Source organism: Geotrypetes seraphini, chromosome 4 (assembly GCF_902459505.1).
Source record: "Geotrypetes seraphini chromosome 4, aGeoSer1.1, whole genome shotgun sequence".
Classification (NCBI taxonomy): Eukaryota; Metazoa; Chordata; class Amphibia; order Gymnophiona; family Dermophiidae; genus Geotrypetes; species Geotrypetes seraphini.
This window is the reverse complement of record NC_047087.1, coordinates 201,554,431-201,571,143: the sequence shown is the minus strand read 5'-3', so window position 1 is coordinate 201,571,143 and position 16,713 is coordinate 201,554,431. Positions and strand designations below refer to the sequence as shown.

The 16,713-nt window shown below is 42.6% G+C and overlaps 1 protein-coding gene across 8 annotated transcripts in view; it reads right to left on the bottom strand.

Annotated features, from left to right (window-relative positions):
* ZSWIM8 (zinc finger SWIM-type containing 8) overlaps positions 1-16,713 on the bottom strand; it is a 228,379-nt gene that overhangs the window by 41,895 nt on the left and 169,771 nt on the right. For 7 of the 8 annotated variants that reach the window (XM_033940124.1, XM_033940125.1, XM_033940122.1 and 4 more), the window contains one exon: positions 9,851-10,372. In XM_033940124.1, the coding sequence (XP_033796015.1) occupies positions 9,851-10,372 (522 nt within the window). The remainder of the gene's footprint in view (positions 1-9,850; positions 10,373-16,713) is intronic. The other variant, XM_033940128.1, reaches the window with a different exon arrangement.

The window sequence follows — 16,713 nt, the reverse complement described above, 5'->3', positions numbered from 1 at the left end:
ACTAAAACTCCAAAATTTTAAAAAGAATTTTGGAGTTGGGGGACCCTCTAGGCAACCAAAACTGCCAAAAATCCAGTTTGTAGATCCTCCACCCCTTCCCCCTCCCAAAATTTTTTTTACCATAGACTATTAATCTGTACTCACTGTGACATGCTGTGCTGCAAAGATGTTTTAGCCTGCTTCAGCTCCTGTGTGAACCTGGAACTTGGAGAAGGACACTGCCTCAAACAAAAATCAGCATCCCACACTGAAATCTTCTGTCTGCTAGCCGGAACAAGACCAGACTGGACTTTTACCTCCACTGAACCATGCACACGAAGGAGGGAAGTGACACGAAAGTCCCCTTCAAGGATCACTACCGGGTTCCAAAACAGCCTGCACTCAAGCTCCTGGAAAAAAAAAATCAGGGAGCAAGCAAGCTTCGAGAGACAGTCCCTGAGCTCTTAAAATATAAAGCAGGCTGATTAACAGGTACCACAGTGGGATTGACCTGCCAGCTGCAGATCCCAACTCTGCTTCTTCTCCCAGAGTTACGCCAGAAATACTGGGAACTCTGGAACACCAAAATCCTCTAAAATTTGTAAAAAAACAAACAAACAAACAAACAAAAAAAACCAACCCCCCAAAAATGGAAAATAAAGTTTTATACAGAGCAGGTCAGATACGGCATGCGTGCAGAAGAAAAAACTGAAGGGGGCAGTATACTGCATTGAGGAAGGAGGAGGAGTTGAAAACTGTGATTGATATGTTCTGCAAAGCGTTGTAGGTTTGAATTCACTACCCACATTGACTTATTCAATAAATTACTACATTTTACCCTGAATGATCTCCTTTTTTTTCTTTTAAGTCCCTTATTTCATAAGACCATAAGAATTGCCATACTGGGAAGACCGAAGGTCCATCAAGCCCATTAACCTGTTTCCAACAGTGGCCAACCCAGGTCCTAAGTACCTAACTAGATCCCAAGTAGTAAAACAGATTTTATACTGCTTATCCTAGAAATAATCAGTGGATTTCCCCAAGCTATCTCAATAATGGCCTATGGACTTCTCTTTTAGGAAATTATCCAAATTCTGTTTTATACTTTAACTTCACAGAGGAGGAAACCCTAATATAGGTACCAGCTCTGTGAGTGGAGTGGGTGCCAAACAGCCCCAACATTGAGCAATCTACTTCAATGTATCTAGGGAGGGGTAATCTTTGTTGTGTTTGGCACCTCCATCATTTTGAATAGTTGGAGTCTATGAAGCCTTAATGAGATTGACATAAGACTAAGAAGAACCTTTTGCCGGATGTTAAGAGTGTGGGTGGTTTTAAGCAACACTGACCAGCACTCACACATTTAACATAATATAACAAAATTTTTATTTATATATCGCATAAGCCTTGCAGTTCAATACGGTTTACAAAGAGACAAACTGACCAGTGTCAGCGAACAAAAATAAGACTTGAGAAGATCAGCAGCAGAGTTACAAAGGTAGTGACAGCATATATTTACAAAATGGTAGAAAATTTAGTGACAAGGGGCTGTCGTTTAACTTGGCAAAAGCAGTAAACTGTAAGGTTTAGAGGTAGGCAGTTGTGGTTTACAAAGGAGCACAGCAGACCAGTGTCATTGAGCTATGTTATAAGTGACAAGCAAGGTTAGTGTTTGAGGTAGTTTCCAAGAGTATCTAAGAAGGGCTGCTGAATTTTGGGAAAAGGTATGCTTTCAGGAGCTTACTGAAGTGCATGTAGGAGGTAGATGCTTTGACCAGTTGACTCAGTTCTGGGTCTTTGGTGGCAGCTTGGTAAGATAGTAGTCTGCTGATGAATCTTTTTTGAGTGCAGCCTTTAATTGAGGGGAAGGTGAAGAATAATTGAAGATGTGTGAATCTACCAGGTCTGGAGAATATGAATTGATTAGTAAGGTAGACCATATAATGCTTTGTAAAAGAGGTATCCGAATTTGAAGAGCACTCAATCTTGAATTGTCAGCCAATGCAGCTTTTGATAGCATGGAGTTATGTGGTTGAATTATTTAAAGTTGAAGATTAGCCTGATGGCAGTGTTTTGGATTACACTTAGTTTCTGGAAGTGTCTGCGTTTACAATGTGTTAGGTTTACAAGTGTTAGGTTTACAATGTTGCAATAGTCAAGGATGCTTAAGACTAGTGCTTGGACAACGAGTTGGAATGGTGCCAGTTCAAAGAATTTCCTTATGGACCTGAGTTTCCATAATGTGTTGAAGCCTTTATATCCACTTGGGCTAACATGGATAACTGTCTATCTAGGTGGATACCCAGGATTTTAATTGTAGGGGAGATTGGAAAGTTTGTTCCCCTCAAGGTGAGGGAGTCCGTTGTGAAGTTGGTGGATGAGACTATGAAGAATTTTGTTTTCTTACTGTTTTAGTTTGCAATGGATCATCCATTCTTCTATAATAGACAAGACAGTCAATGCTCTCTATTTCTATGTGTGTCAGGCAGGTAACAGGCAGAATGATGGTGAAGTCATCAGCATAGCTGTAGTGGGTGATGTTTAGGCTGCTCAGGTAGTCACCTAGAGAGGCTAGATAGATGTTGATGAGGAGGGGCAACAGTGGGGAACCTTGTGGAACATCAAAGCTGCTGATCCATTTGTCAGATAGTGTGTCTTCAGATTGAACTTGGTAGCTGTAAGATTTCGGAAGCCTCGTAATCAGTTGAGGACATTCCTGATATTTCTAAGGAGTCTAGGCGGAGTAGTAGCAAGTCATGGTCCACTAGGTTGAAGGCACTGCTGAGGTCCAGATGGAGTATGAGTGTGTTTAGTCCCTTGCTTAATATATTGTATAGGTCATTGAGGAGGAAGGCAATTAGCGTTTCAGTGCTAAATGATGTTCTGAAGCCTGATTGGGAATCATGGAGCAGGTGAAATTGATCTATGTGGGTATACAGAGGAGGAGGAGTGGGGAGGGAACCATACACTTCCAACCTGAGATGGAATTGAGTTTAATCATTTATTGAGTACAACACATATATAAATAACCATCAGTCCATATTATATATCATTGCAGACCCACAGTCTATCTTGCAAATCCTTTCAGACCCGACACTCAATCCATCTCAGGTTGATGTGTACAGTTCCCTCCCCACTCCTTCTCTGTATACTCAACATGGGGTTGTCTGTCTTATTTTTTGGATTGATCTAGGTGGTTCATTAGTTGTGTTTGGACTATCCCCTCAATGAGTTTTATGAATAGTGGGATTAGTGCGATGGGTCTGTAATTGTCAGGCTATGAGGTAGGTTTTTTCTTGTCTTTTATGATGGGTTTGATGATGATGTGGCCTCTTCCTGCGGGGAATTCCCTTCTGCTTAATGTGTCTGCTAACCAAGACTAAAGATCGGATAAGAACTTGTCTGGGGCTTTAGCCATTAGTGCAGGGGGGACAGGAGTCTATGGGGGAGTATTTTTTAGCATATTTTTAAAATAAATGATTGAAATGTGTCCAGGTAGGTAAAGAGAATGAGTTCCAGCACATGTGTGCTGGAACACGGTGTGCTTGCACCCTTGAGTTCAGAGGGATTATGCAGGAGGTGGGTTTCTTGGCATTGAGAGAGTTTCTTGCTGTTTGTTATTTTTGAGCGGAAGTAGTGGGCAACGGCATGGGTGGCGCATGTAAGAGGGGTGGTATCTGTCAGGTTACAGTCAGAATAGTTTTTTTGTGTCGAGTCCATGCGGGTTTATTAGGGTGGAGTAGTAGTTTTTGCGTTTCTCTTTCAGTTTGAATTTGTATTATAGTGATTTCTCCCGCCATTTCAGTTTGGCAATGTCTTTTTTATTCTTGTTCCAGGCATCTGACATCCTGACTTGTTGCTTTAGCATTTGCAGTTTTTCATCAAACCATTTGTCTGATAACCTCTGACGTTTGGCTTTCAGTCATTTTGGAGCAATACGATTTAAGATGTTTTCACTGAAGGAGTTCCAGTGTGTATAGAAGTCTTCATCGGACTGTTTAGTGAAATTAGTTTCATAGCTGGCCCAGAAGATTGCCTCATCAATAGGGCCTCTGTTTATGACTGTGGATGGGGGATGAACCTTGTTATATCTTGTTAGTTGCTAGTTTAACTTGTATTTGTGATGGTCTGACCAGAGAGATTGTTGCTATTTGCCTTCTGTGGAGGATATTGAGGGGAGCATTGGGTCTTTAGTTGAGGTGGCCTTTTATGTGTGTGGAGCAGATAAGGAGAAACTTGTAGTCTAGGTCTTGTAGAAAGGTGAGTAGTTCTGAGACCGCCTTATTGTCTTTTACTTCTAAGTGGAGGTTTAAGGTCCCCTAGCAGTATGCAGTTTGACTAAGAGAGTGAGTTTTTGCATACAAGTCATAGAACGTGTCTCTTGCTTTGGGCCAGTTTTTTGGTGTCTTGTAGAACAAGATGCATGTAAGGGGATCCTTCATAGCTGGGCTGGATAGCTGACATGATAGGATTTCAATGTTCTCATTTTTGTCAAATTCTAGTATGTTGAACTCGAGGAATTTGTTTATTATGAGTGCAAGGCCTCATCCTCTTTTGTTCTTGCATAGCGGTAGTATTTTGTAGCCTGGCGAACAAAAGTCTTTGATGATTGGGTCATCAAATAAGGGAGACAACACTGGAGCGGTTAAGGAGACCGTGAAAGAAACAGTAGGGACAGCAAAGAGCAGAAAGTCCAAAAAAGTAACTCGAAGAGAACTCAAATGTATGTATACCAATGCTAGAAGTCTAGGAAACAAAATGGGGGAACTAGAGACAATAGCAAGAAATGATAAGTTGGAAATCATTGGCATAACAGAAACATGGTGGAATGAAGAAAACAAATGGGACACAGTACTTCAGGGATACAAACTATATAGAAGAGATCGAGTAGGGCAGAAAGGTGGAGGTATTGCCCTATATGTTCAGGAAGGAGTAGAATCTGTTGAAGTGGCTACGACGGAAACGAAAGAGAAGCTAGAGTCCCTCTGGGTCAAGATTCCTGGCCAAAACAGTGCAGACACGAAAATTGGCCTTTTCTATCGTCCCCCGGGACAGGCGGATGAAACTGACTCTGAAATGATAGAGGAAATCAAACGAGAATGCAAGATGGGCAATGTAATAATATTGGGAGACTTCAATTTCCCGAGGATAGACTGGAAACTAGGAACCTCCAACTGCGGCAATGAGGTCAAGTTCCTGGAGGCGCTAGGGGATTGCTTCCTGGAACAAATGGTAAAAGAGCCGACAAGAGGCAACGCCACCCTGGACTTGGTGCTAAATGGCCTCACGGGACCGACAAAAGAAGTAGAAGTTACGGCACCGCTGGGGACGAGCGATCACAATGTGATCATCTTTAAGCTTGACATCGGGAATAGAAAAAGTGCCAAAACCTTAACCAAAACCTTTAACTTTAAAAAGGGCAAATACGATTGCATGAGAGCCATGGTGAAACAACGACTCAAAAAAAAGGTGGATAAACTTGAAACAGTAGAGCAGGCATGGTCCCTACTGAAAACTACTATCACAGAAGCACAAAACCTATACATTCCGAGGATCTCCAAAGAAAGGAGAACAAAGGGTAAAGGAGAACCAGCATGGCTTACCAGACAGGTGAGGGAAACCATACAAGAAAAGAAGGACTCTTTCAAAAAATGGAAACACATGAAAACAACCGAAGCATGGAACAAACATAAAGACGATCAGAAGAAATGTCACAGGGCGGTGAGGGATGCCAAAAAGGACTATGAAGAAAAAATAGCGCAAGAGGCCAAAAACTTCAAGCCCTTCTTTAGATACGTGAAAGGGAAAAAACCCGCAAAAGAGGCGGTGGGACCCCTGGACGATCAGGGAAGAAAAGGGTACATTAAGAAGATAAACAAATTGCGGACAAACTAAATTCCTTCTTTGCGTCCGTCTTTACGGAGGAGGATACCGCAAAAATACCAGAAACTGTGAAAGTGTTTAGTGGAGTAATAGAAGACAGCCTCACCACAGTTGAAGTAGATTTGGACCAGATATACTACCAGATCAACAAACTTAAAAGTGACAAATCCCCTGGACCGGATGGAATTCACCCGAGAGTCTTAAAGGAATTGAAGGTTGAAATCGGAGAGTTATTGCAAAAACTCGCCAATCTGACAATCAGAACTGGACAGATACCAGATGACTGGAAGATAGCGAACGTCACGCCAATTTTCAAAAAGGGATCAAGAGGAGAACCGGGCAACTACAGACCTGTGAGCCTTACGTCTGTCCCTGGAAAGATGGTTGAAGCACTGATCAAGGATAGCATAGTCCGGCACTTAGATATACACGAATTGCTGAAACCCAGTCAACATGGGTTCAGGAAAGGGAAATCATGTTTAACGAATTTGCTTCAATTTTTTGAGACCGTGAACAAGCAAATTGATAGTGGAATGCCGGTGGACATAATATATTTGGACTTCCAGAAGGCATTCGACAAAGTTCCGCATGAAAGACTTCTCAGGAAACTACAATGCCATGGAATAGAGGGAGATATACACAGGTGGATAGGCAAATGGCTGGAAAACAGGAAGCAGAGAGTGGGCATAAATGGGAAGTTCTCAGACTGGGAGAAAGTGACTAGTGGTGTGCCCCAGGGCTCGGTACTTGGGCCGATCCTATTTAACATTTATATCAATGACCTTGAAGACGGAATATCCAGTGAGATCATTAAGTTTGCAGACGACACAAAGCTATGCCGGACAATCAGAACGCAGAAAGATAGCGAAGAACTCCAGAGCGACTTGTATCAGTTAGAGAAATGGGCAGAGCAATGGCAGATGAAGTTCAACGTGGAGAAATGCAAAGTAATGCATTTAGGCAGTAAGAATAAGGAACACGAGTATAGAATGTCAGGAGCAACTCTTGGTAAGAGCGAACAAGAAAGGGACCTGGGTGTACTGATAGATAGGACCCTGAAGCCGTCGGCACAATGCGCGGCAGCGGCAAAGAAAGCGAACAGAATGTTAGGAATGATAAAGAAAGGAATCATGAGCAGATCGGAGAAAGTCATAATGCCGCTTTATAGAGCAATGGTCAGACCACACTTGGAATACTGTGTCCAACATTGGTCTCCCAAACTAAAGAGGGATATAAAACTGCTGGAGAGGGTGCAGAGACGAGCAACGAAGCTAATAAGAGGTATGGAGAACTTGGAATATGAGGAACGACTCAAGAAACTAGGACTGTTCTCCCTTGAGAAGAGGAGGCTGCGAGGGGACATGATAGAGACGTTCAAAATACTGAAAGACATCGATAAAATAGAGCAGAAAAACAAATTATTTACACTGTCCAACGTGACACGGACAAGAGGACATGGTTTAAAGCTAAGGGGGGACAAGTCCAGGACAAATGTCAGGAGGTTCTGCTTTACGCAGCGAGTGGTGAACGCCTGGAATGCTCTTCCACAGGAGGTTATTAAGGAATCCACTGTGCTAGGATTCAAAGGCAAATTAGATGCACATCTCCTTATGAGAGGCATAGAGGGATATGGGTGGTAAAACTACATCAGGTGTATACCTGACTGGGCCTCCGCGTGTGCGGATCGCCGGACTCGATGGACCATGGGTCTGATCCGGAGATGGCAGTTCTTATGTTCTTATGTTAACTGAAGGTAGCCACGTTCTGTTAGGAACCTAGCGTTTCTTCCATAAGCCAGTCTCTGATTAGGTTGGCTTTGTTCCTGACAGACTGTATATTGGCATAAGCACATGAGATGGAAAGGTAGTTGGCCGCCTGGTAGTCTGTCGATCGTGGCAGGGTGTGTACGGTTCTACCTTTCCTGGGTCTGGAATTTGTGGGTTTGTTTCGGCTTTGTGGTGACCTCATGGCAGTCTGTAATGATTCTGAATGTTGGTGTTGGTCCAATATATGTTAGGTCTTATGATCATGTAGTGGATAGGTATTTGCCTAGGACCAGAGGTATTCCATCCCAGGCTGCCACACCAAGAGAGGTAGAGCAGTGGGGAGAGGAGATATGCTGTGCCAGGTCCTTATCTCCTCTCCCTGCTGAGGCTTGAGTGCGTTGAGTGCCCAGTTCAGTTCACTTCCTGTTGGGCTGCTGGGAGGCCCAAAGATGGTGGTCAGGGCCTCGGTGCAGCTGTGTGAGACTGGCTTCAGTGGGAAAAAGTGAAACGCTGTGCCAGATCCTTTCTCCTCTCCTTGCTGGGGCTTGAGAGCGTCGGGTGCCAGATCAGTTTGCTTCCTGTTAGGCTGTTGGGAGGCCCAAAGATGGAGGGCGGGGCTTTGGTGCAGCCATGTGGAGACCCACTCCGGTGGAGAGAGGCGAGACGCTGTGCTAGATCCTTTCTCCTCTCCCTGCTTGGGCTCGAGTGCATCTACATCTCAGAAAATTTTACAAAGTATGGTTTTTGTGTTTCATTGTTGCAGTCCCCCCTTCCTCCATCTCCCTCTGATCCTGTGAATTTGCAAACTCCACCAGAAACAACTTTCCTAGCCAATCCAGTGGATGCATTGTGGTACATAGCATTGCCATGTGGAAGGTCCTCAGTTCAATCTTTCCATTCCTAGTTAGCTGAGGATACTGTGAAGGCAGCATTCAAAACTCTTGGGTGGGGGGAGGCATGAATATCCATAAGGGCAGCAGTGGCCACATTTATAGTACATGATATAGGGTTCTAAGGAACAGAAGTAGTTATGGCTCTAGGACACAAGTCTATTGCTACAAAGACAAAACTAGGAAAAGAAAAGAGCAAAGAAGGGTGCATACGACTGCTAAAATAATGGAAAATCCACAGGTAGTTGTCAATGAAGGCTTGGAGAGGAGATATGATAGAGGTCAACAAAATCTTGAGTGGAGTAGAATCTGTTAAAGTAAACAGATTGTTCACTCTTTCAAAAAGTACAAAAACTAGGGGACATGGAAGTTATATGGTAATCCTTTTAAGATGAAAAAATTTTTTTCTTTTAATGAATAGTTAAGCTCTGGAATTCATTGCTGGAAGATGTTTGTAAAAGCAGTTAGCATATCTGGGTTGAAAAAAGGTTTGGACAAGTTCCTGGAGGAAAAGTCCATCATCTATTATTAAAATAGACGAAGGGGAAGACACTTCTTATCTCTGGAATCAGTAGCATGGAATCTTGCTATTCTTGGGATTCTACCTGACACTTCTGACCTGGCTTGGCCACTGTTGGAAGCAGGACATTGGGCAAGATGGATCATTACTCTGAACCTGCTTGGCTATTCTTAAGTTCTAAGGCTCACAGTGCCAGATTGCCGCCCTAGTTCCAATTCAGCTTGGAGGAAAAGGAGAGAGGAATTATAGGGCCAAAAAATGTACCAGCTTCCTTTGAAGCCATAAGCCTTCATCTGAAACCACTTGGACTGCTTCCCTAGTTTTTTTTCTCTCTCTCTCTTTCAACTCAGCCAAGATGCAGCCAAGATTTTGCAGTGACAGCTCACAATCTACAACAACCTTCCAGAACCTGGATAGTGTGGATCCTCCATCTCACTGAGATTTTAGCAATGGCTGAGGCTTCATGCTTTCCTTGACTATGAACCAAACTACATCTTAAAGAATAAAGACAGTCACAAGGAAGTCCAGAAACATACTTTGGAAGGCAGCTTTTTAAATGGAAACAGCTCACAAAATACAGGTAAATGGAGAGCAAACTGCAGACTGTTTTAGATTTTATGCCTATGTAATCATTTTCTGTATCGACTTTACAGGTTCTTGCTTAACAATTCTACCTGTACACATAGATAAAAGCTAGAGAGAAATGAGAAGGCTAGACACAATGGTTTGCTGATGAAAACAATATACGGAGCACTTCAGTGGCCAGAAGTCAGACCTCTATAGGAAGAAACTCAACACACAGGGGGACTTACTTGGGGGTATGCTGTTCCTGGAACTGGAAACACAGCTGGACTTACTTGGGGGTATGCTGTTCCTGGAACTGGAAACACAGCTGGTCGCGGCACATGCTGAATGGGGTGTCCAATGTACTGGGGAGTACAAACAGAAGGGATATGGGTCTGAAGGGTAGTGTATGGGTGCAGTCCCTGTGTATGAGCATGTGCCATTGCTGTATGTTGCTGGTATATAGTTGACCCCACAGAAATAACTGGTACCACTGTTGCTGCTGCAGTCACCGCTGCAGCAACAGTCACCGCAGCTGTCTCTGAGTTTATTCTATTGTCTGTCAGGCCACGGACAGCTTCAGACACAGAACGGATTCCAGTGGTGCTGCAACCAGTGGCTCCTTCTCTCTGGGCTGGAGTACCGCCAATTGTTTGCTCATATAGCCAGTACCACTGATGGGCAACTTCAAACAGGACTTCTGGGTACACCCCACCTCCCTTAGCAGCTTCTTCCACGGCCATGCAGGCTTTCTCCAGCATCATATTATCCTATGAAAAGAAGAGATCATATCAGTGCATGAATTACTGTCACAAATTACTGGCTTTTAAAGTTAATATTTTCAAGACTTATACGCTCAAACTTTTTCCCTTGACTGACAGATTGAAAGATGCCTTAACTCACTTGCTAGTTAACAGAAGCAGAAGGATCTTACCACATTTTGACTAATTCTACATTGACACCTGTTTACTAAATCCATCTCATGGAAATGAGTTGAGCATGGACTCTCGCTGAATCTGACCTAATCAAATGAATAAAAAAAAATGACCACCAATTCCAATGTGTTTATATTTTTGGTATATTTAAATCTATAGATAATTTTTTCTAATTGTGGTCTGACATATGGGAAAAATGCTTGAGTACCTGAATAAATTCATGTAAACCGTTCTGAACTTCCCTGGGAGAACGGTATAGAAAAATTGAATAAATAAAATAAATAAATAAATAAATAAATAAAGTCATTCTGGATGGACGGGTAAATCTCCCCATGCTCGTGAGAGGTGCAGAATAAATCTATTCCAGGTTTTGAATCCCTCCTCTTTCACCAGAGGGCTCTGCTGCCCCCTTCAGTTTGTACCAAAGCAGACGACGCCTTATATAAAACAAATATGAAAGAGGGGTATGGGGAAACTCCCATAACTACAACTCTTATCTATGATGCACTTGATGCTTTATTCTTGTTACTGCTTTCTAGTATACTTTAATTCCCTATCTTCATTGCTGTTTCCAGGAGGAATCATTACCATTGAGTAACAAGAGAGATGGTGGAGAGAACATAAGAACATAAGCAGGGATCCAAGATGGCCGCAGACCCAACCGGCTGAGTAACACGCCGAAGTCTCTCCTCTAACAACTTTTTACCTGCTGCCCGAGATATCTGCTTCCTTCTTCATGCCGAAACGAAGAGGACGCAGTGCCGCTGGAGCCTCGCGGCTGCCCGGTGCAGCGGTTTTCGGCAACATTGAGGAGATCCTCCGACGTATGCAGGAGACGCCCCGGGCGTCGGGGGTCCCGCTGGAGTTGCGCCGGAGCGGAACGGACGCTAACTCCTTGGGCTTAGAAACAACATTAAGCCCCGACGCCAGAGTACCTCCCCCTCCGCCTCAGGTAACCAGCTCCCCACGAGAGGAAGTGCTGTTGGAGCATGAGCAGTGCTCTCCCCCGGAGGCCACAGATATCAGAGAGGGGAGACTGGAGACTAACTCTTCTTTTCAGGAGAGTTTGGAAGAGTCTGAGAGTTCAACAACTGAAGGGGTTTGGAATCAGAGAAATGCTGTTCAAGAAAGAATATCAACTTCAACTGGTGAGACTTCTCATTTTACTAATGCATTTCACATTGAAAAACCCAGAGAGGTAACCCTGGATTCTCTTTGGGATCTGGTGGCAGATTTGGCAAAATCTGTGAAACCCCAACTGAGTCAGTTGGAAGAAAGACTTAAAGTTCAAGAGGTTACAATGGGGAATTTAAAAGTTGAATTTGATGAGTCTAAAAGCTCCATAGAAAATATTCATCAGGAGTTAAAAGTTTCTAAACAAATTAGAGAAACACTAATAAAAGATAATACTAATTTGAGAAGGAAGCTGGAATCCTTAGAAAATTCTTCTAGAAATAATAACCTCAGATTAATTAACTTTCCGAGGATTGCAACAATATCACCGAGAGACATAGTGAAACGATACATGATGGAAATATTGGAAATTTCTGAAGATATGTTGCCACCTCTTACGCAGGCTTATTATCTACCTATTAAAAGAGAGGAACAGCAGCGTTTACAAGAAAAGGACCAGCAACCGTTAGATGTTACCGCAATATTGGAGCGTTCTGATATAGAAATGGTTTCTCCAGCGACACTGTTGATTACAGTAGCCTTAGCACCAGATAAAAACTGGTTGCTTAGGCTTTTCTTCAAAAATAGACTTAAGAAATTTATGGGACTTAAAATATTGATTTTTCCAGATCTGGCTCGAGAAACACAAAAAAGGAGACGTGAATTTCTTCTCTTAAAACCAGGGGTTATAGCTTTGGGGGCGACTTTTTATCTTCGACACCCTTGTAAATGTGTTATACAATATAGTATGAAAAAATATGTTTTCTTTGATCCAAGCCAGTTGACAACATTTTTGTCTACAGCACCTCAGGTTTAAGGGGGAATAAGAGGATAATTGATTTTTGTTGACCTGTCTCTGCCTAAAGGGCCTATTTTCTTTTATATAACAACTTAGTTTGTTTAAATTACTTTAATCATCCGCTTTCCATGCCTTGGATCCATATAGTGGACTAGAGTTGAAGTTAAGCTATAATGATTTTTCTTGTAAAAAGTCTGGGAGTAGAAATGTTTATATTAGTACTTTATTGGCTTATCTTTATTTTTCTGTACAAGTGATACTTGAATTGTAAATTGAAAATATAAATAAATAAAAAAAAAAAAAAAAAAGAACATAAGCAGTGCCTCTGCTGAGTCAGACCAGAGGTCCATCATGCCCAGCAGTCCACTCACGCGGCAGCCCATCAGGTCCAGGACCTGTATAGTAATCATCTATCTATACCCTTCTATCCCCTTTTCCTTCAGGAAATTATCTAATCCTTTCTTGAACCCCAATACCGTACTATGTCCTATCACACCCTCTGGAAGCGCATTCCAGGTGTCCACCACCCTTTGGGTGAAGAAGAACTTCCTATCATTGGTTCTGAATCCGTCCCCTCTTAATTTTTCCGAATTCCCTCTCGCTCTTGTAGTTTTCGAAAGTTTGAAGAATCTGTCCCTCTCCACTTTCTCTATGCCCTTCATGATCTTGTAAGTCTCTATCATGTCCCCTCTGCTTTTCCAGGGAAAAGAGCCCCAGTTTCTCTAATCTTTCAGCATATGAAAGGTTTTCCATACATTTTATCAATCGTGTCGCTCTTTTTTGGACCCTATCGAGTATCGCCATATCCTTCTTAAGGTACGGGGACCAAAACTGTATGCAGTACTCCAGATGCGGGCGCACCATCGCCCGATACAATGGCAGGATAACTTCTTTCGTTCTGGTTGTAATACCTTTCTTGATGATACCTAGTATTCTATTCGCCTTCTTTGAGGCCGCTGCACACTGTGCCAACAGCTTCATTGTCTTGTCCACTATTACCCCCAGGTCCCTTTCTAGGGTACTTTCACCCATTACCAACCCTCCCATCATATAGCTGTATTTGGGTTTCTGTTTCCCACATGCAAGACTTTACATTTCTCTACATTAAACTTCATCTGCCATCTCGTCGCTCACTCTCCTAGTTTGTTCAGGTCCCTTTGTAAATCTTTACAGTCCTCTTTAATCCTAGACTTTAGTGATCCAGTCTGCATCCAAGACTTTAAATCCCTTGGTGATTAAGTAAACCACTCATCAGGTACTACTGGCAGTGCTAAATGACAGCTCGATAGTAAGAAGAAAGTGATCAGTCTATAACAAAGGCACAGAAGAAAACGTAGCAATAGATTCAGTTCTAAAACTGGGAGAGAGTGGTTAGCTTGACATGTGGGTAATTGGATCCATTGAGAAAAGCTAGCAGATTTAAGAAGTAGGAGAACTTCCTTTTCACAAGAGGTGATGGAGCTTCAAAATGTATATTAAAGTCACTGAGGGCACAAAGTTTGGTTTATTTAGATGCTTCTTTATCTTTAGAATAGCAAATTATATCAGTAAAAGACATATTTAGTACAGTTAAAATTATTTATAGAGGCCAACTGAATTTGGGTTTCTGTTATGGTGTCTAAACTGGCCCAAAATTCTTTTCTCTACCCAGTTTTGGCCAAAGCAGACCATATGTTTTTGGTGGAAGCCAAAAATCTGTGCTTTGTCCTGTTTGTCTTCCTCCCTCCCTCCCCCTTCCCTCTGAACAAGAGTTGCCTTCCCCGCTTGAAGCTGTGGGCTATGAAGCTGGTATATAAGGTGCAGCAGGGTGTCAAAGCGTTGGTAACCCCAAGGAAGAGGCACACTTCAGAAATGACAGCCTGCATAAGATCGAGTGACTCAATGTTATGGATACCTGTGACACTTGTTGAGGTATCTCATGTTGAGTACAAAGATGATGCTCGAGAATGATGTCGATGCCGACGTTGATGTTCACTGATACCAATATTAAATAGGATCGGTACGGAGGGAAAATAACGAGCGTTAACAGCTAGAATAGGGTACTCGAGGTCCAGGCCTAATAGAGACAAGGTATTATTGTAATTTTATTTTTTTATTTTAAGCTCTGGAATATCGGGAGAATTTCCAGACATAAAAAGAATACATTGGAGAAAAACTACTGCAGCCGGGAAGAAGTCTTAAAGTCCAGGAGGGAACCAAGGGTCAAGTGAAAGTTCTGCTGGAAACCTGTTGATGCCCTTGGTAAGGCTGAAGGCAGAAAAATGTCAATAGGCCCGAAGTTAGAAACAGGTTACAAAATTTTGATATGAAGCAACATCATACAGACACTTACTTAAAAAAAGGAAATAACGGCAAGAATAAAGAAAAATCAAAGCAGGAAGGTAAACTTGAGTGGATGAAGTCCAGATACATATTCTTCACTCTGCCAAAAACATAAAACGATGACCTCGCAAGCCAACATTAGGCGGGAAGGCACTCACACATGTGAGGTATGGGCAGTTGCAAAGCTTCGTTGAAGCTTAAAGTGACAGTACACTTTCACTGTCCGTGCCAGACTCCATGGATGACATCACACATCTGTGAGAATATACTGCTTGCTTGTCCTAAAACAGGGGCGTCAAACTCAATTTCATAAGGGGCCAAAATATAAAACATAGGCTAAGTCACGGGCTGAATTTTTAATTAAGATACTTAGGGGTCCTTTTATTAAGATACGCTAACCGATTTAGCGCGCACTAAATGCGCACCTTAATAAAAGGACCCCTTAGTCTTAGTAGTAGAAGTATAGGATTACAAACTGGTCATTATTCAAATCATGTTTCCCTTCCTCTTTCTTTCATGCTGTCTTCCTTTTGTTACACTTAGTGATGTCACATCCTGCTCTTGCTCCAGCTCATCATACCTAGGCATAGTAACTGCAACAATTGTAAAGCTCTGTTTACTCATCTGTCCCCCTATTCTTGACTCTCTCCATTCATCACTCTCCTTTCTTCTTCCTCTCCTTTCTTCTTCCCCCTCCCTCATTCAATCCTCCTCTATCCAGATCGCTCCCACTGTCTTCTCTACAGAGAAAACTTCCTTTTACCTCCACCTCTCCTCCCCAGTCCCTCCATCCCCCAACCACTGTGATGAGGTTTCAATGGTATTTAAAATCCTTACCACAGTATTTCCAAACAACAGTTGTTTTGTCCTTGAAACTAAAGTAACCGTTCATGAAAACCTTTTTGCTGTCCGATGCCATTTTCTATCTTTGCAGTGCCCCTGTTTATTAAACCGCTATAGCGTTTTTTAGCGCCAGGAGCCACGCTGAATACTGTGTGCTGCTCCCGGCGCTAAAAACTGCTACCAAACTTTAGTAAAAGGGGGAAACTAAGATTCTTCCCCCTTTTACTAAAGTTCACTAGCAGTTTTTAGCGCCGAGAGCAGTGTGCAGCATTCAGTGCAGTTTCCGGCACTAAGAAACGCTATCGCCTGCAGAGGAAAGTTGCCACCTTCTCCCACCCGACATACCACGTCGTCAGTCCAAGACGCTGGAGGAAAATGGAGCACGCTCACTCCCACCAATCGGACGTCTGTTGCAGCGGTGACAGACAAGCACAAGAACCAATGAGGAAGAGTGCCGACCCCAGCTATTCACGTGTTCTCTCTGCCGTGAGAAGGGACGGCAGGCCAAATCTCAGCCCAGATCGCGGGACAAATTTAATCACCCCATGGGTCAAATTTAGCCCGCGGGCCAGTTAGACATGTCTGTCCTAGAATAATACATATACCATGCACTCCAAACCTGTACAGATATATCACAATGACTACAAGGCAAATGGTGAACATGAGCAAGGAAAGAGCCATACTGGAAATGTTGCAACTATCAATAATCTAAGATATTGCCTCTGTGTGCATATGAAAGCCTCTTTCAGGTCCACAAAGTCAATCTCCTTGATTTAGAAAGATTAGACCATCTCAAACTCTGCTGTTTTCAGGTGCTATGTAACTGGAGTAAAATCCCTCCCCTTTCTTCCATACTGGCACATGTTCTTACACAGTACAGTAGTAGATTTTATCGCTTTTAACCCTAACCTATTGTATTTTCCTTTTTCGTTTCGCTTTCTCTTTTACAATTGTAGTTCTTCCCTTTCTCTCCTATTGTTTGAAGTAAGTTCATTTGTCTTATGTGTTTTATTAAGATGTTTTGGTTTTATCTAGTACC